The sequence below is a fragment of the Balaenoptera borealis genome (genome assembly GCF_965194805.1).
Source record: "Balaenoptera borealis genome assembly, chromosome: 9".
Taxonomy (NCBI): Eukaryota; Metazoa; Chordata; class Mammalia; order Artiodactyla; family Balaenopteridae; genus Balaenoptera; species Balaenoptera borealis.
Genome location: NC_138873.1, coordinates 19,483,672 through 19,509,189, shown reverse-complemented (window position 1 = coordinate 19,509,189; position 25,518 = coordinate 19,483,672). Strand labels below are relative to the sequence as shown.

The 25,518-nt window shown below is 36.8% G+C and overlaps 2 protein-coding genes across 6 annotated transcripts in view; one reads left to right on the top strand and one right to left on the bottom strand.

The window, feature by feature from the left end:
- SHPRH (SNF2 histone linker PHD RING helicase) overlaps positions 1-19,881 on the bottom strand; it is a 126,191-nt gene extending 106,310 nt beyond the window's left edge. For 3 of the 4 annotated variants that reach the window (XM_082405429.1, XM_082405427.1, XM_082405430.1), the window contains exons 1-7: positions 19,684-19,881; positions 9,529-10,192; positions 6,820-6,949; positions 4,732-4,950; positions 2,121-2,199; positions 1,321-1,471; positions 48-156 (exon numbers count right to left, since the gene is read on the bottom strand). In XM_082405429.1, coding sequence (XP_082261555.1) covers positions 48-156; positions 1,321-1,471; positions 2,121-2,199; positions 4,732-4,950; positions 6,820-6,949; positions 9,529-10,164 — 1,324 coding nt within the window. In that variant the 5' untranslated portion in view covers positions 10,165-10,192; positions 19,684-19,881. Of the gene's footprint in view, positions 1-47; positions 157-1,320; positions 1,472-2,120; positions 2,200-4,731; positions 4,951-6,819; positions 6,950-9,528; positions 10,193-19,275; positions 19,644-19,683 lie in introns of those variants that run through there. The other variant, XM_082405428.1, reaches the window with a different exon arrangement.
- Positions 19,882-19,968: 87 nt separating this feature from the next.
- GRM1 (glutamate metabotropic receptor 1) overlaps positions 19,969-25,518 on the top strand; it is a 411,742-nt gene continuing 406,192 nt past the window's right edge. Inside the window, exons 1-2 of one of the 2 annotated variants that reach the window (XM_082405449.1) lie at positions 19,981-20,592; positions 22,641-22,814. The gene's annotated coding sequence lies outside the window, so the exon portion shown is untranslated. Of the gene's footprint in view, positions 22,815-25,518 lie in introns of both variants that reach the window. The other variant, XM_082405452.1, reaches the window with a different exon arrangement.

Genomic DNA, 25,518 nt, shown 5'->3' with positions numbered 1-25,518 from the left:
AAAGATCACTGTAAAAAGGTGTTATCTTTAAGAGATTTCATACTTACGGGGGCACTGAACTTTTTCTTTTGGTTCAAATTCCATATTCTGGGTTTCTGTGTTTTTTACATTTCCTCCAGAATAATGTGATGGAATGAAATAATTCACCACTTTTCCCTGATATAAACAACATTAAGTAGTCACACAGTGTTTTGCTTTCAGTATTCTGAGTTGCTTAATAAGACAAACCCTCCTTCAATTAAGGAGATGAAAAAGAGTTATAATAAATTATGAAAGAAAGGGCTAAATATGTTATGCACACATATAAACCTTATTTTTTATTTCAGAGTTTACAGCTAGCCATCACTTTTTAAAATTGTACATGTTATCTTAAATTACCTAAATTCTAAGTGTGAAACTTCTGAAATTAACTTTTTAAGCCTTGTTTAAAATAGTAATAACCCATTGAATTTGTAATAATACTCAAAATAACTTAAAATTAACACAGCTAATGAACAGAAAATATCCAAAGGAAGTTACCAATAGTTAAAACTGAATACTCCAACTCATTTTCTACAAAGGAAATAGACATTCCCTACTCTAACCCTTACTCAAATCTGAAAGGCTAATTTTGCAAACTTTACACTATTAAAAGATCACATAACCACTAAGGTTGTGAGCATGGTGGGCCATACAGGTAATTACAGTTATGCCTTTAACTAGTGGCCTCATTTCGGCAGGATTTAATGGGCTGATTTCAGATTCCATTATTGGAAAATATGAACTGTGAGCTATATTTGCCTCACTGAAGTTTTTTCTTTTTCTTATAAGCTCTAAAATTTGTATTTTTAAACACAATTGTATTTTGGAATAAAGACTCACAGTTTGTTTCATCTAGCGATCTAATTACTAAGCTGTTTATCCTGTAACAAAGTTCTAATTATTGATATTTGACTCTAAGATTTATATATCTGAGATTTGCAGTTTTTGAAAAATAGCTCTCAAAAATATTTAGCAGTAATACGGAGACTTGAAGTAGTGACAAAACATTTGAGGAAGTAATGAAACTTTCCTAAGGGGATTTCTCTGCCAGCTAGAAGGAAGCTTGGTAAGTGACAGCATGTCACCTTCCTAGTTGGCCAATATCACTTTAAAAAACCCCTCCAGGTCACAAACACCCCATTTTCTGTGCCTACTTGAAGTTAACTAACAACTAATATAAATCATTAGTCACAGAGTAAACTGAAAGTGTTGACTTAAGTGCCAAGCAAATGTTCGATACATGATGCTTTTGGAGAACATATGTCCCCGCTTTCCCAAGCCGTATAGTACTCCTACTACCTCAGGAAGAGTGAGAGCATCTTGTTTGACATCTTGCCGGGTATGTGTCAGAATCAGAGCCAAAACCTCTACTGTCTTTCCGAGACCCATCTCATCTGCTAAGATTCCACCAAGCAACTGTGGCCCAGCATTTGGGTACTCACGGATGATGCTAAGGAAAAAACAAGAAAAACACATCATAGGAATGCAAATAAAAATTACACTGTTCCTAAAGAGAACTGGGAGAAAGGCATAGAAGGCTAAGCTTTTAAAAATTATATTTTAGGTTGCAACAATTATAATCCCTAGATCATGAATATAAGAACTGTGATCAAAAACCTGCCTGAGCTGACAACTAAAGTCTGCAGAAACAGAATTGGTACTGTCATCATTTTTCTCTTCTATAAATAAAAGGAAGCATGTCTGCCTTCTTTCTGTGACCTTTATGAATCTGTGAATAAAAAAATAAGAATGGCAATAACTACTGATTCACTAGTCATATTTAATGATTCCTAAAACTCTTTCGTAATAGAAATGAACAAATTTAATGAACTGGCCCATAATAAGATGACATTTTTACCTAAAATTATAATCTCTTTAAATATCAATAACTATGCATCTTAAGTCTATTATACTGCATTTATCTACTGAAAAATTACATGTGCTATTAATTCTATGTCTATCTATAAAAATGTCTAATGAGACCTGGACTTAGTATTCCTTCTTGAGGTACTGCTGAGGCTGAAGACTTACGCTACCAATCTCATACAAGTTTTTGTAATATTTATTTTTACTATCAAGTACATAAAGTTTTGCCTTACCAGCCTGTATATGGATTGTAGTAGAGTTTCAAACCCTCAGATGTAACAATTTCTCGCCATAGGAAGTGCAGGGCATTTTCTAAAGAAAAATATAATCATAAGAACAAGATTCTGTTTGTTTTCCTTTCTGCCAGATAATCACATTAAAAGAAAAGTAAGCTAACAGTCAGGACACCCTGGAAAGGCACATACACATGGGAAAAAGGCTAGGACTCCTCTCATTCTTTTCTTCAGATATTATTCTTTAGCTTCCTTTGCTTTGGGCACCAATATGTTCCATATAAACAAGTGATAAGACAGAAAAAGTATAGCAAATTACGGAGGATTAACAGGAAAAGAAAACTAATACATATAACCAAGTCTTACCCAATAAAGGAAAGTAGCTTATCTTTTATAAATCCTTCAAGAAGTTACCTGATGTCTTTAAATAACTCAACAGATATATGATACTGGACTAATACATTAACGTAAATCAGACCTAATCTTTTATATGGGTCTGAGTGGGAGGAAAGGCTTAACTGAGGAAATAATATCTAAACCTATAACACTGAAGTACTGAGTTTATTTCAGCCAGAATCTTCCACTAACCCTTCCCTTAATGTTTTAAGTTGTTCAAACCAACTGCTAAGTAGGAAGTATGTCTCTACTCACCAGTGAAATGGTTAAGTCATTTTTTGTTACTTTCTTTAGGGATTAATAGATGAAGTAGGAATACAGACACATAGGTTTTATAAAATGAAAAAAATTAAAAGATAAAAAGCTTTAATTTATGGGAACCAAGGGAACAGAAAAACTACTAAATGACACATGGGATTTAATCAACAAAATACAGCCTGTGGACAAAAAACAATGAATCACTGACACATGCAGCATGGATGAACCTCAAAAACATTATGTTGAAAGAGGCCAACTCCCTCCACCCGAGTGTACACATTTTATCATTCCGTTTGTTTCAAAAACAGGCAAAACTAATTTACGGTGACAGTGGTTGCCTCCCGAAGGGATTGAAGTAGGAGAACTGACTGGGCAATTATGGAAGTTGCTGGGGTGATGGAAATACTTTATGTCAGCCCTGTATGATAGAAATATTAAAAGAAACAGGTAAAATTAATTTTAATAGTTGTTTTCATTTAGCCCAATATAATCAAAATATTATCATTTCAATATGCAATCAATATAAAAATTAGTAGTGAGATATTTCACATTCTTTTTTTGGTACTATTTGAAACCTAGTATATATTTTAAACCTACTGCACATAATTTGGACAACCACGTTTCAAGTCTCAAGAGGCATGTGTGGCCAGTGGCTACTTTTGAAAAAGTCTGGTTCTATGTCTTAACTGAGTTGCTGGTTTCACAGATGCATAGATTCATCAAAACTTATCAAACTGTGCCCTTAAGGTCTGTGCATTTTACTGTATGTAAGTTACACCTTAATCAAATTCCTTAGTTGAAAAAAATTATTTCATTTTGGAGAAAAAATAATCCAGTCTGTGGTAAACTCTACAGAGCTAACCATTTCTTAAACAAATATAAGAAAAAAATACAAGAGAGAGGAGATAAAACCTATGGACTAAAAGCAACTTAAGAGACAGCAACTAATTCCAATATATGGATGTTATTTGGTTTCAGATTTGAACAAACTATAAGAGGCAGAAATAGAGAGAAAGGAGGGAAGGAAGGGAGAGAAATTTGGTGATATTAAGGAATTACTGGGTTTTAAAATGCATTGTACATATATTTATATCTGTTTAAAAGCTCCTTTATCTTTTAATGAAATAAACTGAAATATTAACAGAAGAAATGATACAATATGTGGGATTATTATTTCAAAATAATTCAAAATATTGGAGGAGGAGGAAGAAGAAGAAATAATACTGGCTATGAACTGATATTTCCAAAATAAAAAGTTAAAAAAAATAAAGTTCGTTGGATAAAAAAGTGGGAGAAATAAGAGCTATTCATCACTGATTAAAATAAATCTATATAGGAAGAATAAGAAATAGTTAACACTTTACTTCCTAGAGTCATGTAAAAATCTCATCTTGTGTCCATGCCTTTAAAGACAATGATAAAGAAGTGCACAAATGACTCCCATAAATCTACTACTTTTATGAAAACACTTACTAGATGGTGTTTCATTTTATTATTTATTTTGTGGAGTAAAGAAAATAAATGCAAACCTAGGAAAATTAGATTAGTCACACGTAAGTCTCCTACTTTTGTAAATTTGCTTTCTGTCCCTAACATTCATGATTAAATTGTAAAGCCTTTTACATATATTAGGAAGATTCCATCTGATCAGGTTACGAAAGCAATTCCTGGTTGAAAAGGCATGTAAAAAATCTCTTGGTTTTTAAAAATTCCAATCAAGGCAGCCTTTACTTTGGCTGGAAAAATCAGTTTGAACTTTTATGGATGAGGGAACTCATAAATGAATTTCTCTAGATTTCAATTTTGAAGGATTTCTTAGAAAATAATTTTGTTCATAGTAACACCCATTCTATCCTATGTTTTCAATATGATTTGTTTACTGATCGATTTCCCCCTACCCTCTGTCTCATATAATCCCTCTGATCAATTTGCCTTTCTTTAAGCATCTTATACTTGCCACTAGCAGGGGTGCTTTTGAAATGCTCTTGTTGTAGCATCCAATTGACAGCCTCTCTTTGGTACGGTCTCAACACAGGAGTCAGTGCAGGATGCTGGACATCCGCTTGGATGCACGGAGTTTCTTGCTGATGTGTTCGCTTCACAAAGTGATAGAGCTCATCGATGTCCTGTCCCTCTGGCTCACTCTCTGAATCTTCCTCATCCTCTTCCAACACATCTGTATATCCAAGAACAAATGTACTCAAAACAACCCCATCCACATTTATAACTATAAGCAATTCTTACTCCAAGAACATACCATGCATTCTTCCACCTCTGGGGCCTTGCTTAGTATGTTTTTTGACTGATCAAAAATTTACCCATCCAGCCTTCAAGATAATTCAACTGATACTTTTTCCATGACATTTTCTTTTGTTTTCCCTGATCAGAATTAATATTCTCCTCTGTGTTCATGCAATACTCTTATACTTTGGATATAGTAACACATTGCAATCTGTCTGGTAATACAATCACTTGTGCGTATTCATCCCTTCCCCACTGAACTGTAATGCTCTTTGAGAGCAAAGGCTGTCTTGTTTTTATAGCTCCTCAGAGCAGCTAGCACGTGCTTGTGCACTGTAGATGTTTAATAAACATCTGAGGAACTGAACGTGAATATCTTTTGCAGTTTGTAAAAGGATAATTTATTTCACTTTTACATCTTAACATAAAAAAAATCCATATGCAGACAATTTTTCTATGTCTAATAAGACAAGGATTCCCATTCTATTTCTTATGCTAAAAAGGATAGGTATTTGGTAGCAGCACCAGCAGCCAATTAGGAGATTAAGGGCTTAAACCATCAATACAAATTTGTAAGAATTTCAGACTCATTTGTTGGGCACAATTGCCCTGTGGAAGAAGATTCATGCCTACAACATGAAAAAAAAAATTCAAACTCTTGAACAAATTTACAAACCCCATTAGCTAAAGCTAATGATTTATTACTGAAAGGTTTCAAATAGGCCTACACACATTTATAGAACAGGCCTCACTCATATGCCCTCAAATAAAAACTGTACCATAAAATACATAATTTACTTTTTTCAATAAAAATTATGTCATATTAAGATTTTCAAAAGTTTACAATTAATGTGTAGTTACATGCTTGGTTATTTCAGACTGTTAGTGTAGGTGTATACTCTAGTATTAATAACTAAATTTGAAGTTTTCCTTTAAAATCCTTTAAGTTTTCCTTTGAAAAGTTCAAATTTTATTATTTTTAAAAGGCAGAATAATGGAATTCTTATCCTAACGTTAAAAATTCTAGGTGTACCTAAAATCATTCCTTCCAATTTTAAAACCAGTGATTTTCCTCCTTTTAAGTCTTTAACATGCAAAATGATTTACTATTATTAGTTATTATGAAGCTTTGCAAAGAATGTACTACAGAAACAATTCAATAACCAAGCTCAGAAACTGATTTCCCAAATATTCCAGTATAAAAATGTTCTATAATTTGCACCTGAAATAAGGCTGACCCACCATGAGCAGGACTTGGAGAATCTGAGCCGTTTTTCCAGTAGTGTTGATGGGCTGCATCAAGCCATCCACACTCTCCCTTGGGAACCAACGGCAGACAACTCTGCAACTGCAGTCCTGACCAAGGATGCAACGTCTTGCCAAGAAACAGTAGCAAAGTTAACTGGTCTTTATGGGAAGCAGGCTCTTGAGATTATTTGTCAGACTGCAAAGGAGAGGTGGAATAAAGGCCAGCCAAGAATCTCTGGCCATGACAAAATAAAAAAGCACAGGAATAATGCAAAAATTCCAATCAGCTCAGATCCCTTTAAATTCTGCCTATTGACTCCATAAACATTTCTTGAGTAATTACTATAAGCTAAGCACACTATTAAGCAAATAAAGACAAAAATTATAGAAGTAGGGGCATTTCGGATAAGTATAATTTTGTCATATAGCAATTTTATGAAGGTTTAATTTTTACTATGGTTTTAGTAGCTGTTTTTCTGGTTGTTATGTATAGGATTTGGGGGAAAACCCACAGTTCTTCAGTAGTAGCAATTTTAAAGTTTACTTTAAATATTACCTGGAATAATAAAATTGTATAACTTTTCCATCACTCTCTTCATGAGTTGATTGAACTTTTTCATTCTTGAGTTTGCATCACTCAGAAAATCTAGTTTTGCTAGGCCACCTTCCAAAAGATAAATTCCAACCTACGTAGAATTAATCAACATAAAAATAGTTTTGATTGTACTATACCATTTTTGAGGATATAAGAAAAACATTTTTTAACATCATCATTTTTAAAGGTATTCACAGTATTTACCCCACAAATACTAAATATATACCTACCAAATCTCCCTTAGATGTTTTCACTTTCAATAACAAATTCATTCTACAAATGCAGTACCTACTATGTGTGATGCACCATTTAAGTAGCTAGAAAAAAAAAATATTTCCTTAACTGGAACTGAACCTGGGAGACTGTGATGAGAACACCAATTCTACCAACCAAGTCAATGATTTCCCAACTGGATGATCATCAGAATAATCAATGAAGCTGGTTAAAAATGCAGATTCCCCCAGAAGATTCTGATGCACATGACAGGATTCTTAAGCACGGTTAGGTTTGGGAATCCCTATTACTAGATCAAACACTAAAATGTATAGGAAAACAGACCTTGATTAAGGTTATGTTGCTTGAGTCCAGTGAAACAATGTAGTATGAAGTTTTGTAGTCAAAATACTTGAATTTTAATATTGGCATTGATATTTAAGAGCTAAATAAACAAACAAAATGATTGATTTATTCTGACCCAAATGGGGAGAAGCCTATATGAGATAGCCCACTTAGTACAATTTTAAAACTTCCTAATGGTAGATAATCAATAAACACAGTTTCCTTCATTTTCCTGTATTATCCTGAGCTTGATTCCCTAATCACTGAGATTCTCATATTTTTTCACTAAAGAACAAGAATCAACCAGCATTATACAGGAATAAGTGGCAAAGATTATTTTTCACTACTTATACTCTGCTTTGTACCTAGAGATGGCTTGCTATAGCAGCAAAAAGTGTTTAAATGTTTATAAAAATTGGGATTAGGGAAGACAGAACAGATCAAGATTTGGTGTGTGGGTGAGAGAAGTGGACAGAACACAGGCATACAATCCATGAATTCTTACATACTTGTTATCCCTGAGCCACAATTTTTGGCACTCACTATCAGCAAAGAGAGGGAATGCTTGGTTGTATAGTTAGACTGTACAGGGAAGAATTAATTACAATCTAATGCTTCTAAATTTTCTCCTTTCCTTCTGTCAATTCTGAAACTATAAATAGGGCTATCGATATAATTCCCTTTTTTAAAAAAATTTATTTATTTTAATTTATTTATTTTTGGCTGTGTTGGATCTTCGTTTCTGTGTGAGGGCTTTCTCTAGCTGCGGCGAGCAGGGGCCACTCTTCATCGTGGTGCACGGGCCTCTCACTGTCGTGGCCTCTCTTGTTGCGGAGCACAGGCTCCAGATGTGCAGGCTCAGTAGTTGTGGTTCACGGGCCCAGTTGCCCCATGGCATGTGGGATCTTCCCAGACCAGGGCTCGAACCCGTGTCCCCTGCATTGGCAGGCAGATTCTCAACCACTGTGCCACCAGGGAAGCCTAATATAATTGCTTTATAATGTGAGAAATGTGTAACACAGTTTTCAACTGAACAGAGGTGAATTTAACATTTTAGAATTTCTTTTCAAGTTTTAGCATGAAGGCATATAAACCTGCTTCATAGTTTACAAAGTACATTTACTTACATTACCTCACCTGATTCTCAACACAACTGTATGAGGTAAAAAGAATGAGTACTATTTACATTTCGTACAAAAAGAAGCTGAAATTAGGGCCTTTAAATGATTCACAAAAAGTTACTTGGCTAGTGAATAGCAGAGACTGAAATGAATGGTAAATTTATTCATTCATTTACTGAAAATCTGTTTAGTACATGGTATTTTACTGGGCTGTGAAGACAATAAACTTCATAGTCTAGTGAGGGGGAAAGATATAAAATGTAAGTACACTACAAGTGACCAAGGCAAAAATAAGCATATGTGTTAGATATTATGGGGGAAGAGCATGGAACACCATCCATGGAGTTTAAGAAAAGATCTCCTTAGGTGAAGTAAACTCTGAGCTGAACATTAAGCAATGACCAGGAGTTAGGAGGGACGTGGAAGGAACAACCCAGGCAGAGGGAAGTGTGAGAGCAAAAGCAAAGATGCAAAAAGACAGCAGGGTATCTGCAGGAAACAAATTAATTTGCACTTTCTGGGGCAAACTAAAAAGCAGAGTGATTAAGAGTTGAGGCTGGAGAAGGAGACAAAGGCCTATCAAAGGAGAGACTTATATGCCAGATTATCATTAATTCTAGAGGCAGTAAATAGACTAGAATTCCATTTGCATTCATATCATACCAGCCCAGAGACAAAGGAAATGAAGGAGTTGAAAAGGCAATATTAAAGGATTGCTGCAGGAAGAGAAAGAGATAATGAGGACCAAAACAAGTCACTGAGAGTAGAACTGGAAAGGGCGAACCAGGAAAATCCTGAAAAAAGAGCAGCCTGAAAATGATTAGCTATAATATACATTTTTTATAGTTATTGAATGTCCCAAATAAAGCGTACTTTGACACTTAATAATGAGAGGCTTATTGCTGGCTTTCCAGACCTTCCTTCTAAGTTAATTTCAAAATGGGCTGTCTGATGCAGAAGAACCTTAAAAGACACTACAGAAATTGCATACCTTGATAATGTGATTTCCTTCTGGTTTTTGGTAAAGTTTTATTCTTTTCTTCTTTTGCAGCCACCCCAAATCTTCTAACATTTCACCACTGAAGGATGATTCCACTTGAATACCTTTGTCACAAATACTGATTGGCTCGTTGAGTCCTCTTTCTTTTTTCTCTACATCTTCGCATTCTGAATGAACATAGATCACAAACTGATAGCTCGACTCTGAACTCATCAGGGTAAAACTCCTTTCAGAAAAATTTTCAATTAAACTCTGTTCAGGAAGAAGCTGAAGAGTTAATTCCCCTAGAAATGCTTTCCAAGAATTATCAAAGTGATAGGGAGAAATCACAATATTCAGCTTTAGAGACAAAGGGGAAAAAATGCCACCAGTCTCTTCTTCAACTGATTTTGAGACGCTCAACACTTCTGAACACCTCTTCTTATCTTCGTGAGCCACTTCTTCCTTTAGACTGTCATCTAGGATGATGCAGTGAGCAGAAGAGGAGTCCAAGCCTGGGCAGCACTGCTCGTCATCAGTTAAGGTGAGAGGTTCATTCCTTCTGTCCTCATGCATATTCCAACGAAGCTGCTGTTGCTTCTCTTCATCTACCCTCACTGGAGGAGCACGTTTCCGTCGGCTGCTCATTTTCAAGTTATCTTGGTAAATGTGAAGTCTAGAAGACAAACGCAACAGTAGGCATTCTAAGAGAGGATTTTAGTATTAAAATACTCCCAGATGAGAAATTCAGCATAGAAAAATAATCCCACACATAACATGAAATCTTCAGAGACACACATAAAGTAATGGATAATTTTTTTAATAAGTCAAATACGGCTTTGGAACACATTGACTATAATCTCATGTATCATATAAATTCTAATGGTCTTATTGGTCTTCTACAGATAAATTTAATATAGATAATTTGTTGTTTAAAATAAAATAAATTCTAAAAATACATTTAAGGAGCAGCATGAGAGTAAGGTAGATCTCTCAGATACCCTGGAAATGCTTATTTGAAAACTTTTAGTAACATTTGGATTCATATCATCACCACAGAATTTCAATTTTGTTTTATAATCCCAAAGAGTTAACAAAACTTCATTTGACTCTTACATAACTTAAAAATCCCTAAAAATATATCTTCTTTTTCAAAAGAGGAAGATGAAAACATAGAAATGTATTTCTTTTTGTGAATCAGCATATAAAAATAATAAGAGAGATAGCTGGGCAAGAAATAAGGTGGTGATGGCAACCAGGGGAAATAAGGCAGAGACAATAAAAGAAGAAAATTTAAAAATATAGGGAAAAAGAAAAGAAAGCTTTGTCATCTCAAAAGAGGAAACTGGGCTAAAAGCAGTCTATATAAGGTAGGCCCTAAACTACGTTTCCCAAAAGAATAGCCAATTCCTATACGTAGCATAAAACAACTCAGAGAAGTTAAATCACAAAGTCATAATGATGGTTGGTGCCTATTCCAATTTATTCCAACCATGGAGCTGGGGGGAAAAAAAAAGGATGTATAAACAAAATTTGTCTTCAAGTGCAGTTTAAGAAATATTCTCAGAAAAGGGAACCCTCTTGCACTGTTAGTGGGAATGTAAATTGATATAGCCACTATGGAGAACAGTATGGAGGTTCCTTAAAAAACTAAAAATAGAAGTACCATACAACCTAGCAATCCCACTACTGGGCATATACCCTGAGAAAACCATAATTCAAAAAAAGTCATGTACCACAATGTTCACTGCAGCTCTATTTACAATAGCCAGGACATGGAAGCAACCTAAGTGTTCATCAACAGATGAATGGATAAAGAAGATGTGGCACATATATACAATGGAATATTACTCAGCCATAAAAAGAAACAAAACTGTGTTATTTGTAGTGAGGTGGATGGACCTAGAGTCTGTCATACAGAGTGAAGTTAAGTCAGAAAGAGAAAAACAAATACCGTATGGTAACACATATATATGGAATCAAAAAAAAAAAATGGTTCTGAAGAACCTAGGGGCAGGACAGGAATAAAGATGCAGACATAGAGAATGGACTTGAGGAAATGGGGAGGGGGAAGGATAAGCTGGGACGAAGTGAGAGTGTCATGGACATATATACACTACCAAATGTAAAATAGATAGCTAGTGGGAAGCAGCCGCATAGCACAGGGAGATCAGCTCGGTGCTTTGTGACCACCTAGAGGGGTGGGATAGGGAGGATGGGAGGGAGATGCAAGAGGGAGGACATATGGGGATATATGTATAGCTGATTCACTTTGTTATAAAGCAGAAACTAACACACCATTGTAAAGCAATTATACTCCAATAAAGATGTTAAAAAAATATATATAACATATATAGAAAAACAAAAAAAAGAAATATTCTCAGTAATTCCATTTTTAAATAAAATCCAGTCAGGTATTTGCTGAGTCCCCAGTAAGTATTCAACACCGTGCTGTATTTGAGGAGAGGATATAAAAGAAGTATAGATCAAACCATGGTCTTTAATTCAGTACAGATGACAAACTGAGCACACAGAGCAGTCTATATCCCTCTACCTCCACTAACTCCCCATCCTTAATTACTCTGCTCCAAATCTAGCCCTGTTTAAGATAATACAAAACAAGGGGAAATCTCAGCTGACCAGAAACTTTGAGGTATTCCTAAAGAATGATACAGAGGCAATCAGACTGGAAAGCTGAGTGACAGCGTGAATGTATTAGCACAAAAGATGGGAGCATCATCAAGAGGGCTGCCATGCTCAGTGGTGGGGGACCTGGTAGTGGAACCCAAAGCGAGTCCAGGGCTACAGCACAGATAATAGTAGAACAATAAAGTGGGAACCCACAGGCCCTTACCTGCCCTATTTCTCCCAAAGGCAAGGTAGCTGTGATGGGGTTATCTGTTTTCTGGTGAGAGTGGTGCCTAAACCGGAAAGATGTCCTTTGCCACTGACTAAAGAAAAAAGGATGGCAATGGACTCTGCCTATATGGAGGTCTCACCAACCTCCCATCCTCACTGAATACAACAGAAAACAAGTCTTACATCTGCTTCTGAGCCTCCCCTTAAGCAAACTGTACAAGCAGAGACAATGAAAGGTAAAGTGAGGAATCTGAACCTCAAAGATGAGTTCACAATCAACAAGCATGAAGGGATCTCCAACAGGAGAATAAATGAACAAAGAAACTTTCACCCAAACAGATGGAGCAATCTGAATAAGAACTTTATAAAACAGTCAACATCATTATATCCTCAGGGAGATAACATATTGTTTTCATGAAACAGAATCAGGAAGTCATAACACAAAAAGGTGGCTATTAAAAAAACTGACTGGCAATTTTAGGAAAGCAGATTATATTACTGGATATTTTCGATCCACAGTTGGCTGAATCTGTGGATGCAGAATCTGCAGACATGGAGGGCTGACTGTATCTTTAAAGAAATGAAGGTGAAAAAAATGACAAAAGCCAAGAGAATTCACTTGCAGACCCACATTTACAAGAAATGTTAAAGGAAGTCCTCACGAAGGAAAATGATATTAGATGGAAATTTGGACCTACACAATGGAATAAAAAGCATTGTGAATGAAAAATATGTGCATAAATATGTCTTTTTCTCTTGTTTTTACATTGTTTAAAAGATAACTTTAAAAATTTTTTATTATGAAAATTGTCAAGTCTACATAAAAAGAGAGAAAATAGCTTAGTAGTATAATCATAGAGATATACATACTATGTACTATGTTTATGGACTGGAAGACTCAGGATGCCGAAATGTCAATTCCTCAATATTGATCTACAGAGTCAAAGTAATCTCATTCGAAATCCCAACAGGCCTTTTTTTTTTTTTTTTTTTTTGTAGAAACTGACAAGCTGATTCCCTAGAACTAGAAGAGTCAAAATAATTTTGAAAAAGAAGAGTAAAGTTGAAAGATTTAACAATGACTCCAGGACTTACACTGACAGTAATCAAAACAGTGTGGTAATGATATAAAGATAGACATATAGACCAATGGAACAAAATAAAGTGTCCTGTAATAGACCCACATAGCATGGTCAATTGATTTTTGAAAGAAATTCAAAGGCAATTAATGGGGAAAGAATATCCCTTTTAATAGATACCTCTATGCAAAAAAAAAAAGAGAACCTTGATTTTTACCTCCCCACACACATAAAAGCTAACTTGAAATGGATCATAAACTGAAATATAAAAGCTAAAACTGTAAGGCTTCCGGAAGAAAACTGAAGAGAAAATCTAAGTGACAGTGGATTAGGCCAAAAAAAAAAAAAAAAAAAATTTAAATAGGACACAAGAAGCAGAGACTATAAGAAAATGATAAATTAGGCTTTAGTGAAATTAAATACTTTGGCTCTTCAAAAGATATTGTTATGAGAATGACAGGGGAAGCTGCGGATGGGAAACAATATTAGTAAAACAAATACCTGATGAAAGATTTCTATGTGGAATATATAAACAACTCTTGCAAATCAATAGTAAGAAAAACAACCTTATTAAAAAAATGGACACAAATTTTGAACAGTCGTTTCACCAAAGAGGATCTATACGTTGCAAATACTGTAAGCACATGAAAATATCTTCACCATCATCAGTCATTAAGGCATTTCAAAGTCAACCCATAAACCACAATGAGAAACTACATATCCAGTAGAATGATTAAAATTTAAAAGACTGAGGATGTAGAAGAACTAGAACTGAACTCTCCAGCATTCCAACAGGAAAAGTCTGTCAATTTCTTACAAAATTGAATATACATTTTCTGTGCAGCCTATTAATCCCACTCATAGGCATTTACCTAAGAGAAATAAAAACACAGAATCATAAAAAAGACTTAAACTTGAATTTTTAAATAGCAGTTTTATTAATAAAAGCCTACAACTGGAAACAACCCAAATGTCCATCACCTGATGAATGGATAAACAAATGGAATACTACTCATGATAAACTATTGGTACATATAACAACATGGATGAATTTTTAACACATTATACTAAGTGAAGGAAGCCAGAAGTGAAAGACTACACAGTGTATGATTCCATTTATATGAAATTCTAGAAAAAGTAAAAATCTAGTGACAGAAAGCAGATTAGTGGTTACCAGGGGCCAGGAAGTGGTAAGAGGTGACTGACAGCAAAGAAGCAGAAGGGAAACCTTCTGAGTGACAGGAATGTTCTACTGGTGATCACATGATTGTACACATTTGTCAAAATTCATCAAATTGTATATGTAAAATTGTTGAATTTTATTGCATGTAATTTACCTTAATAAAACTAATTTAAAAAGCAGGACTTCCCTGGTGGTGCAGTGGTTTAGAATCCGCCCGCCAATGCAGGGGACACGGGTTCGATTCCTGGCCCAGGAAGATCCCACATGCCGCGGAGCAACTAAGCCCGTGCGTCACAACTACTGAGCCTTCGCTCTAGAGCCCGCGAGCCACAACTACTGAAGCCCGCGTGCCTAGAGCCCGTGCTCCGCAACAAGAGAAGCCACCACAATGAGAAGCCCGCGCACGGCAACGAAGAGTAGCCCCCGTTCGCCGCAACTAGAGAAAGCCCACGCGCTGCAAGGAAGACCCAACGCAGCCAAAAATAAATAAATAAATAAATAAAAAAACTAATTTAAAAAGCAAAGACAAAAAGTAGGTGCAGAAGTGATTTAAAAACTGTAAGAGAATATTAAGAATAGCTTTATTCTAATAAACTTGAAAAATCTAGATAAAATGTGTAATTTACTAACAAAATGTAATGAATAAAACTGGTCCAATAAACAGAAGATCTGAATAGAACAATAACCATAAAAGAAACAAATAATATTACTTATCTACCTAAGATCTACCTCATTTCCTTGTTGACAGAACTTTTTTCTTATTTAGGAACACGTTGGCCTTGTGACTTAAAAGAAGAGTGGTTTCCTCCGTAGTCTCAAGGAAGTTGTTTGTGCAGTCCAATAAGGATGCCACTAGCTTCCTGTGGCTATTTAACTTTAAGCTAAAAAAAGATTTGAACTCAGCTCTTCATTCTCACTAACCACACTTCAAGAGCTCAAAAGCCATACGTGACTAGTGGCTACTGTACTGGACAGTGTAAATATATAGAACATTCTCATAATTGCAAAATGTCTATCAAACATTGCTGGTCTAAGTCAATCATGAGAATTCCACTCCCTCAACCAGTGCTTGGTTTATGAATATGCAGGTGGTGATCTATCTCTGACTATAGTTAACTACTTCTCAAGCATCTTATCGCCTCTATTATCTTGGATAAGAGATCAGAATCATATAGGGAGCTCTTAATAACCTAAGTGCTTATCTGTGTCCGGTTCTCCTCAGAGCACAGGCTGGAATACTGGAATTGGGTCACTCTGCTGAAGTTAGGTTATTCCAGTTTATCAGTTAGCTACTGTCATAAATATGCTGTATAACGCGCCACCCAAAGCTCTGCCTTGAGACAGCAGTCATTTATTCTCACAGATGTGCAGGTTAGCTGAGGGCTGGCTGAGCTAGGCTAGGTTTCGGGAGAAGCGGACCGGCTCTGCTTAATGTAGTCCTCATCCTTCTCCTGGGACCAGAAAAAAAAACCCAGGAATGTTCTTATGGCAGTGACTGAGGTGTAAGAGTACCAATCCAACCAAACAGGTATTTTTCTGCATTTGGTCAGGGTGAAACCACTAAGGTTCCACAGGCCAAAGCAAGTCACATGGATGGACTCAAAGTCAAGAGGTGGGGACATATATTACACTTCTTTATGGGTGGAACCGCTCATGGCAGAGAGCGTGGATATGAGGTAGGGGATGGGGAGGGAACTGGGCCAGTTACACAATCTATCACACCCATCACAGTAATATTAGTAACATGGTAATTATGGAATCATTAACTCTAAAAGCCCCCAAAGCAACCGGCTAAAGGTCTCACATCTGCAAAGCAATCTGGTTTACAGGAGAGAATGTGGGCTTTGAAGTCCTATCAATAGATTCTAATCCTAGCCTTGGCACGTACAAATTATCTAGCCTCTGTGTATGTACAAGAGCACAGCAACAGAAATTTAGCATATATTCAGTAAGTGGTAGTTGCTATTATCATCACCCTGAGAACACTATAAACTATATTTTATAATAACCAAACTTTAAAGTGGCAGGATGGGGGACTATAGATCAGCGTGTTTCAAATTTGACTTACATTAGAATCACCTGGAGGAAATTTTAAAAATCCTGATGCCTGGTACTACCCCAGCCAATTAAATTATAATCTCTGGGGCAGGGCCCAGGCACTACCTCCATTATTTTTTAGGCTCCCTAGGTGATTCCAGCATGCAGCCAGGTTTGAGAAACCTCGTTATTGTTAGCCAGCTGCCTACTAAAATCCACTTCTTTCTTTCCAAAGTATAGTATAGATGGGAAATGTCTGCTCAACTAGTGCTGCATCTCTAGTAATCCATGACCATTTTGAGCGAATCAATTGCGAAGAGAGGTTAACATGTGCCCTTTCTCTTACAACAGTCTTGTAATAGAGATATTATTGAATCAGAACACATTCCTTCAACTCTCTGTTCTTTTCTCTGATAAGGCTCATCCAGTATCTTTTAAGTGATATATACCACTATAATTTGCACATTCTTTCAGATGTTTGCTTCCAATCTGATTCTTCTAATATTATAGAAATATTTGTCAATTACAATGATAAGTTGAAGAAAAATAAAGACCAGGATTTCTAGCAAGGCTCTCGTTTTGTTCAGTTCTCTACTGAGCAAACATTCATGATCTGCCTTCCCTCCACCCCACCATCCTCTTTTGGTTGACTCTTTTTCTAGCAGATCCTTATCTAGGGATAACTCTTGAACCAAAGAAGATAATATTTGATCAAAGCTACTTATAACCATAATGTTAACTGGTAGCTAATAAGTCAAGTACTGGTAAAATTCCATATATCTCCAATCATTTTCCAATTCTAAATCTTTCTCCTTGTTTTCTTCATACCAGATGAATCTCATCTTTGATGATTCTGCTTCTTCTTCCTCCCCCTTAAATATCAGTGTTTGGGTATAACATGATTATATGCAGCTTTCTATATGGACCACATTTTTACTGTCCCTCACTTAGATGTAAAAAGCCTTTTGCTTGAAATGCCCTTTCATGCTTTTCTGCCTATCGCTGTCCTAATCTCCCCACCCATGACCAGGTATGCTGAGTTAAGGGCCTCTCCTCCTTGATCCCAACTGCCACAGTGTTCTTAACTGTTTGACTTTGAACTGCTTGAAAGCTGGGCAGGAATAGTATCCTATTCAGCATTGTACTCCCAATGCCAGGTCAGTGTCAGGATGGAAATGATATACAACGTAGTGTGAACCAAAGATCTCTAATTCCCTGAATACCCTCTCTCTTTTTAAGGACCTAGTATAGTACTTTACTCATATTTCTTTTTGGAAAAATCTCTCTTAACCATATTCTAAAAGACTATAGGTAGTGTGAAACTACTCCTTACTATTTCTGGCCCAGAATGAGACAGAGAAAACTGACTGACCTGTATCTTTAACAGAAAACAAAGATAGATTGCTAGAAGAGTAAACATAAAATGTTAAGTTACTAAGACAATACAACAAATGGATATCAATTAAACTTATTCAGGTTCTTTCCTCTCCAAATTATTAGCTCTTCATTAAAAGACACATACCAATCCTGAATTACCACAAATCCATGGCAGGCCTGGGTTTAGGCTATTAGGGGAACAAAAAGTATATACATTTGAGATATTGCTGTCCAAGGTTAGCCTTATGCAAGTGAAGCCCAATCACTACTGATAACTGAAAAGTTCTCAGTGACCTAGCATTACCACAATCTTCTTCTGCAGTGATAATCCCAGTAGGCTGAGAGTATTTTCATCTACTGAACTCTAGAACATATGTTAGTCACAGATACTTAGAAAATGCCCTCATAAGATTTTTCACCAGCAGATTGTTTCCCCCAAATCTTTCTAGCCTGAACTCTTAGTAAAAGATTTGTTTTAATAATCCTGTAAGTACAGTTCTTTAGGCTGGACAAGAAGAGGATATATATACATATATATAGCATCCTTCAAAACTAAATTATTTTATTCTCAACTGCCAGCTTATTGGCTAAGTGGACCTTGTAAACTCCAGAAAGTGCCAGCTTTTGCAGTACAGGAACACTTATCCCACAACTGTTCACTACCACACTGCTTCCAGCATGATTACTGATCATAAATCAACTAGTCTTTTTGGTGACAGTACAGATACTATGGATCATTTCAGTTCATGGGAGTTTCATCATTCTTGCTATCACCCAACCGAATAGTAAAAAATAGCTTTAATGACTTTAAAATTATTATTTTTTTGTTCCGTTAAAGCCACAAGTTAATTTAAACACAAGTAGCAAAACACCAAACATCTAGGATTTTTGCCTCATGGCTAATGTCAAGTCACTTAGAAAAAAGACACAAGCTTAATGGCCATTATTTAATAATACTGTTTATCTGACAGTGACCGTCAATCATCAGAAAACACATCTTGGTTCTGGAAACTAGCAACTACCACGGAGTCAAAGTGTACAACGTGCACTGGTGGTTTTGAATGCGAATGTAATTAATATGACTCCAGAGGCAACTGAGAACTTTCAGACTAACTTGGCCTCGGCCTCCCCTTTACTACATTACAACTCCGCCCACCAAGAAGCTAGGCAGCTGCCCAGTTCCAAGTCTCCAGGGGCATATCTGCGGCGAATAGTGATACCCACTCAGTTTTCTTCCGAAAGACTCAAAAGCGGTTCGAGGAGTCTGAGGAGGGCTGTCAGCGCCGATCGCTCCCAGCAGGCCGGGCAAACAAGCTGCCGCGAGGCGGAGGAGCGCGATCACAGCCCCCGGGGCGCTCGAACAAGACACTGCAGGCCCCAGCCCCCGGGGAGAAGCACAGCCTCCTTTCCCACGGCCCCACCTCGTCCCGGGGGAGCCGCGGCGGTCCACGGGCCCACACGTCTGGGATGGGGAAGGGTCGGGGGGACTCGCGCTGCAGCTCCCTCTCAGCCTTTTAGTTTCCCGGACTCCAGAACAACAGAGTCCTCCCTCCCTGGGACCTCCGTCTCTGTGCAGAGACGCCTTCCGTCCCCGACCTCTGACCCCTGACCCTCCATCACCCAAGCGCCTACCTAGACTCGTTCTCCAAGCCCCTAGAGCTTCTCTGCACCAAGGCCCGGGGCCCTCTAATGCCCCCGCAGGTCCCGGGCACGCATTCGCCACCCAGCGAACATCCGCCTGAGGTGGGCACGCGCGATTTAGGCTGGCGTGTGTTGCGGTTCCTGGGGGGGCCCAGAAACCACAGCTCCTAGGTGCCGGGCGCGCGCTGGAGCGTGGGGTCAAGGTGAACGCGCACGTAGGAGCGCCCCGCCCCCTTTGTCCGGCAGTGGCTTCATGAGTGTCTTCTGCGCAAGTCCACACGGTTAGAGACTCTCGAAAGACACGGTTGAAGTCTCGCGATAGCTCGACACCAAGACATTGGAGAATACAGGATTGGCTGGAACCTCTAAGGAGGAGGCGGGGCTCTAAGCGGATTTAGAAGTGAGCGGGGTTCCCGGCTGAAGGGGTGAGGCTCCCTGCGGAAGGGAATGGGACCAGCTCAAAGCGAGTGATAGATGTAAGAGTTATGGCTTTAATAAAAAGGCAGAAGAGAATTCTGCAAATGCACCTTTTAAATTGTTTCCAGAAAGCAGCCACTAATTAGTTACGGATGAAGCTTATCTCCCTCAGAAAAGTGATTTTAAAAGACTTTCCAGGGAGATGTGAGTAAATATTTTAAGATGAGGAAAAAACTACACGTATTGTGCTGAAGCTGGCCTTCCAATAGCTTAGTCTTTTTCCTTCTCTTCACTGAGTGGTAGCCGCTTTTCTTGGAGGTAGGCTTATGCCTAGATAACTGGCATAACTGAGAGGCTTCGGGGCCAAGAGCCTGAAAAATAACCCTCAGGAACATGGGGCACTCAATGATCGAGTACCTAATAAGGACTCAGCATTATGCTGTGGAGTGGCGTCTTGGCCTGTGTGATCACAGAAGGACAAAAGTAAGTTCTTGCCTATGGGAGCATCCGTTAGCTGCGGAGATAGTCCAGAGTGGTCCATATTCTTTAGACCTCTAAAATAGCCTAAGAGAAGCCATTTGAATAAACGAAACCACGTAGAATTCAGTGGAAATCAGTGACCTTATCCAAGTCTTCATAAGGCAAGTTGAAAAAGAAGTGCTAGTGCTGGAGCAGTAGGCAAGCAGAGTCCCTCTTCGTTGGAGAACTGATCCTTTTACTAAGTATTGATACAAGACATAATGGAGCCTTTCTTTTGGAAGTGTAATTTGAAACTCCGTATTTAAACGTTTATTGTGCTGTAAAAGGTTATCTTTGATAGTTTTATGTCACATTTCACCATTGGAGCAGAAAATTAAGCTCATAATTTGACGGAGTTCAGCTGGTACCAGGCAGAAATATTTAAAAATAAGCACAGCATCATTTCATCTTTGTTCAGCTTGATCAGGGTAATTAATCTCTACAGACGTTATTGTTATCTTGTACAAAATATTAAATTATAGATCCAGTTGTGTGTCTGGAGATGTAATTTCACCTACAGAGATGGAGTTCTATACAGTATCCTGTGCTTACAATTAAAGAAAATTCTTCTTCTTGAATTTTCCAATGGTGTGTTCAATCCTGTATTTGCAAAGTGCCCTGTGTAGTCTTTGAAAAGTTCTCTATGGAGTAATGTTTTTTCATATTAGAATCACCAGAGCTAATGCTCATTTTTGCACCTTAGCATTCTGGAAGCTCCCAGCTGTGAAATAGCTGTTCACCCCTGACAACACTCAGTTCACCCACCCATTAGATGCTAAAGATCTAATAGCATCCCTCGAGTGGGAATCAGTTGATCAGACATCAACCAATCAGGGAACCACTCAGTGTACATAGAGTTCAACTGCTTCTTCTTGAAACTGTAAATGTAGCTGAAGTCAGACCGCTTGCTTCCTTGTGTGGTCCACTAGGCCAAAGCTATAGATCCAGTTCCTTTTGGGGACAGTAGCTTTATTCTAACCTTGCCCCTAACTCAGGTCATCAACTTTAGAAAAGAATTTTATAAGTTGTTCTCAAGGAGGAGGAATGGTTGAGAGGGAGTAAATGTACATTTAACTCCCTTTGGAGGCAGAAAAACATGACTGATGATTTAGGAGTAGAACTTTGTTTTGCAAAGCCCTTTCATGTTCATTTTTCCATTTGATCCTAAAATGATAATATGAGATATTTAAATTTTTCATTTAAAGAGGAATCTGTGACTCAGAGAAATTTGGTGATTTGCCACAGTTTAGCTCTCAGAGAACAAGAGAATCTAGAATTCCTCTGGATTCTCTGTCTAGGCTATTTCCTCTTATTACTAAGGCGTGTTGTCTATCAAATAAAAATGAACAAATTTTCACCAAACTTTCTAGGTTGCCATGGGAAAAATGAAGGCAAGTGGTGTGTAATTACTTGATGACACAGGGCAGTGTATATCAACAACAAGGATCATTCAGACCCAGCACTCCTTAATAGAAAGATCATTAATAAAATTGCTTGAGAAGTTTATTCCATATTCTACTTATATTTGCCTGCTCTGTGGAAGTGAAGTTGATAGCCACTCAGTGTGATTGAGGCTTGCCAAAGATGACTTTTTGCCAAAAGTGACTTTTTGTTTCCATTTTCCTTACTACCAATCTGTCTGAGGATTGCTTTTCCTCCTCCTGACAAAATGAAAATATTAAGGTCAAAGTCACTATTTCAGAATGAATCACAATGTCCAAAGCCATTGTTAAAGTGTGTGTAGTACTAACAGTGAGAGGAAGAAACATTGTCTTGGAAAATTGGTGCCGGTAGAGGTGATCAGCTGTGTTGAAGTGAATGAGTGCCAGGTCAAACACACAAGAAATGGTATCATAGGGACTGGGCATGCTTTGCTGTAGCTTGACCACGTTGGGGAGCAGGAGGTGTGTGACTTGAACACAACGTTTAGAACTTCACAGTTTTTGCTCAGGCTAGTCATGGATAGGTTTAACTGTTAACTTTCAATTTAATTTTTCCTTGGTGATTTGCAGGTCAAATTTATTTCAAAGTCCAAAGTTTGTTCTATCTACCCTGCTGCAAGCTCAACCTGCAAACTGAAAACTCTGCCTCTCCTAATTTGTAAAGCAAAATTTGGAATCTGTACATAAAATGCTGCATTGGACATGAACTTAGGACATAAGGAAACGGGAATTCACCACTTCTTTGTAAGTACTTGTTTTGGGTGTTAATAAAGCAATGCTTGTAAATTAGGTAAGCACAAGGAGAAAGTTGAAGTTGGGTCTGTTGGGTAAGGAAAGATATGAGATTATGTTCAGTGTTTATCAATGAAGATAGTATAATCTGTATCCTTGGTACCCGTCTGAGTTCCTCCCCAACTCCATTCCCAATTGTTACTTTTCCTAATTGCATTTTTTTCCAGCTGATTTTGTCAATATGGCCTCTGAGCATTAAGGAATAGTAATATTGTAGATAAGTCTCTCAATGCTTATGACTTAAGTAATATTTATTATGCAATTCTGACAAAAATAGAAGTGAAATACTTTTTGAATATTTAAAAGGTTTCTAACATGTGTCATTTTAAAGTACAAATGTGATGTCGCACTTTCAGAATGAATCTAAAATCTCAAGGAAGGTTAATCATAGTAGTGTTAGCATAAAATGATGCTTGCCAGAGGATAAAGAACCTTTCTGAAGCTTCCATCCACTAGAAGGTTAGCACCATGCTCAGACATCAGCACTGGTGTATTTTTTAGGTCAATTTTGGAGACAATGGCAAAATTAGATATGAGTTTCACTTCCTTTAAATCCTGTAAATTTGCTGAATTCCTCTTTGGGCTCTTAAACTTAAATACTTTACATACTGCATGATAGTAGTATATAATGATCAATTATGTCCGTGTGCCATAAATTCCCCTCTTGACTATTAGCTCCTGAGAGTCAATTTTTAAAAAACAAACCAAATCCATCCAACCATCTCAGGTAACTCTAGTGAAACCAATTTAAAGACAGATATTTGGAAACCACTTGAGCAAATGACCTCCAGCTTATGAACTAATTGATTCCTGGATGCTTAAAAAACAAGTTTATGTAAATCAAATCCTTATTTCCCATATACATAATGTTATAAACCGGGACACCAATCCTGGAAACCATTTCATACCTTAAAAATACCAAAATTACCTTCACAAGAATTAACTCAAAATAGGTCACAGATCTAAATATAAAATACAAAACTATAAATTTCCTAGAAGATAACACAGAAGAAAACCTAGATGGCCTTGGGTATGGTGATGATGGTACTTTTAGATAATATACCAAAGGCATGATCCATGAAAAAAAAATTGATGAGCTGAACTTCATTAAAATTAAAATAATCTGCTCTGCAAAAGACAATATCAAGAGAATTAGAAGACAAGACACATACTGGGAGAAAATATTTGCAAAGGACTCATCTGATAAAGGACTGTAACTACAATCATTAGTTAAGGGATACACAAGATAAAAAGACGTAAGATGTAACTTCTAAAACATAAAAAATTGTTGGGTGGGGGAGAGCAAAAATGTAGAGCTTTAGAATGTTATCAGCCTTAAGTTCTTACCAACTTAACGTAGACTGTTACAGACGTAAGTTGTTATATGTAAGCCTCATGGTAACCACAAAGCAAAAACTTATAGTAGATACACAAAACTTAAAGAGAAAGGATTTTAAACATACCAGTAAACAAAGTTAGCAAATTACAAAGGAAGAGAGCAAGAGAAGAAGAAAGGAATAGAGAGGAACTATAAAACAACCAGAAAATAATTAACAAAATGACAATAAGTAAATACCTATCAGTAACTGCTTTAAATATAAATGTACTAAATTCCTCAGTCAAAAGACATAGAGTGGCTTAATGGATAAAAGGCAAGACCCGTCTGTATGCTGCCTACTAGACACTCACTTCAGATATAAGGAAACACACAGACTGAAAATGAAAGGATGGAAAAAGCTATTCTATGCAAATGGAAACCAAAAGAAAGCTGGGGTAGCTATACTTATATCAGACAAAATAGATTTTAAAACAAAGACTATAATAAGAGACAAAAAAGGGTATTACATAATGATAAAGGGATCAATCCAACAAGGGGATTTGACATTTGTAAATATTTATACACCCAACATAGGAGCACCTAAACATATAAAGCATATATTAACAGACTAAAGGGAGAAATAGCAATACAATAATTTATATCAATGGATAAATCATCTAGACAGAATATCATTACGGAGACACCAGCCTTAAATGACACATTAGATCAGATGAACTTAACAGAAATACACAGAACATTCCATCCAAAAGCAACAGAATACACATTCTTCTAAAGTGCATATGAAACATTATCCATAAGTGATCCTATCTTAGGCCACACAACAATTCTTAATAAACTTAAGAAGATTGAAATCATATCAGGCATCTTTTCCCACCACAGAGGTGGGAAATCAATTACAAGAAGAAAACTGGAAAATTTACAAATAAGTGAAGATTAAACAACATGCTGCTGAACAAGCAATGAGTTAAAGAAGAAATGGAAAGATAAATTAAAAAAAAATACCTTGAGACAAGTGAAAATGGAAATACAACATACCAAAATATATGGGATGCAGCAAAAGCAGTTCTTAGAGGGAAGTTCATAGAGATAAATGCCTACATCAAGAAACAAGAAAAATCTCAAACAACCTAGTAATAATATATAATAATTATATCAAGGTATAATAAGTATTTAATATAATTGTATAATAATCTCAATAGATGCAGAAAAAGCATTTGACAAAGTTCAACATCCATTCATGATTAAAGCTCTCAAAAAAATATGTATAGAAGGAATTACCATAACACAAAATAGGCCATAAGCCATATGTGAAAAGCC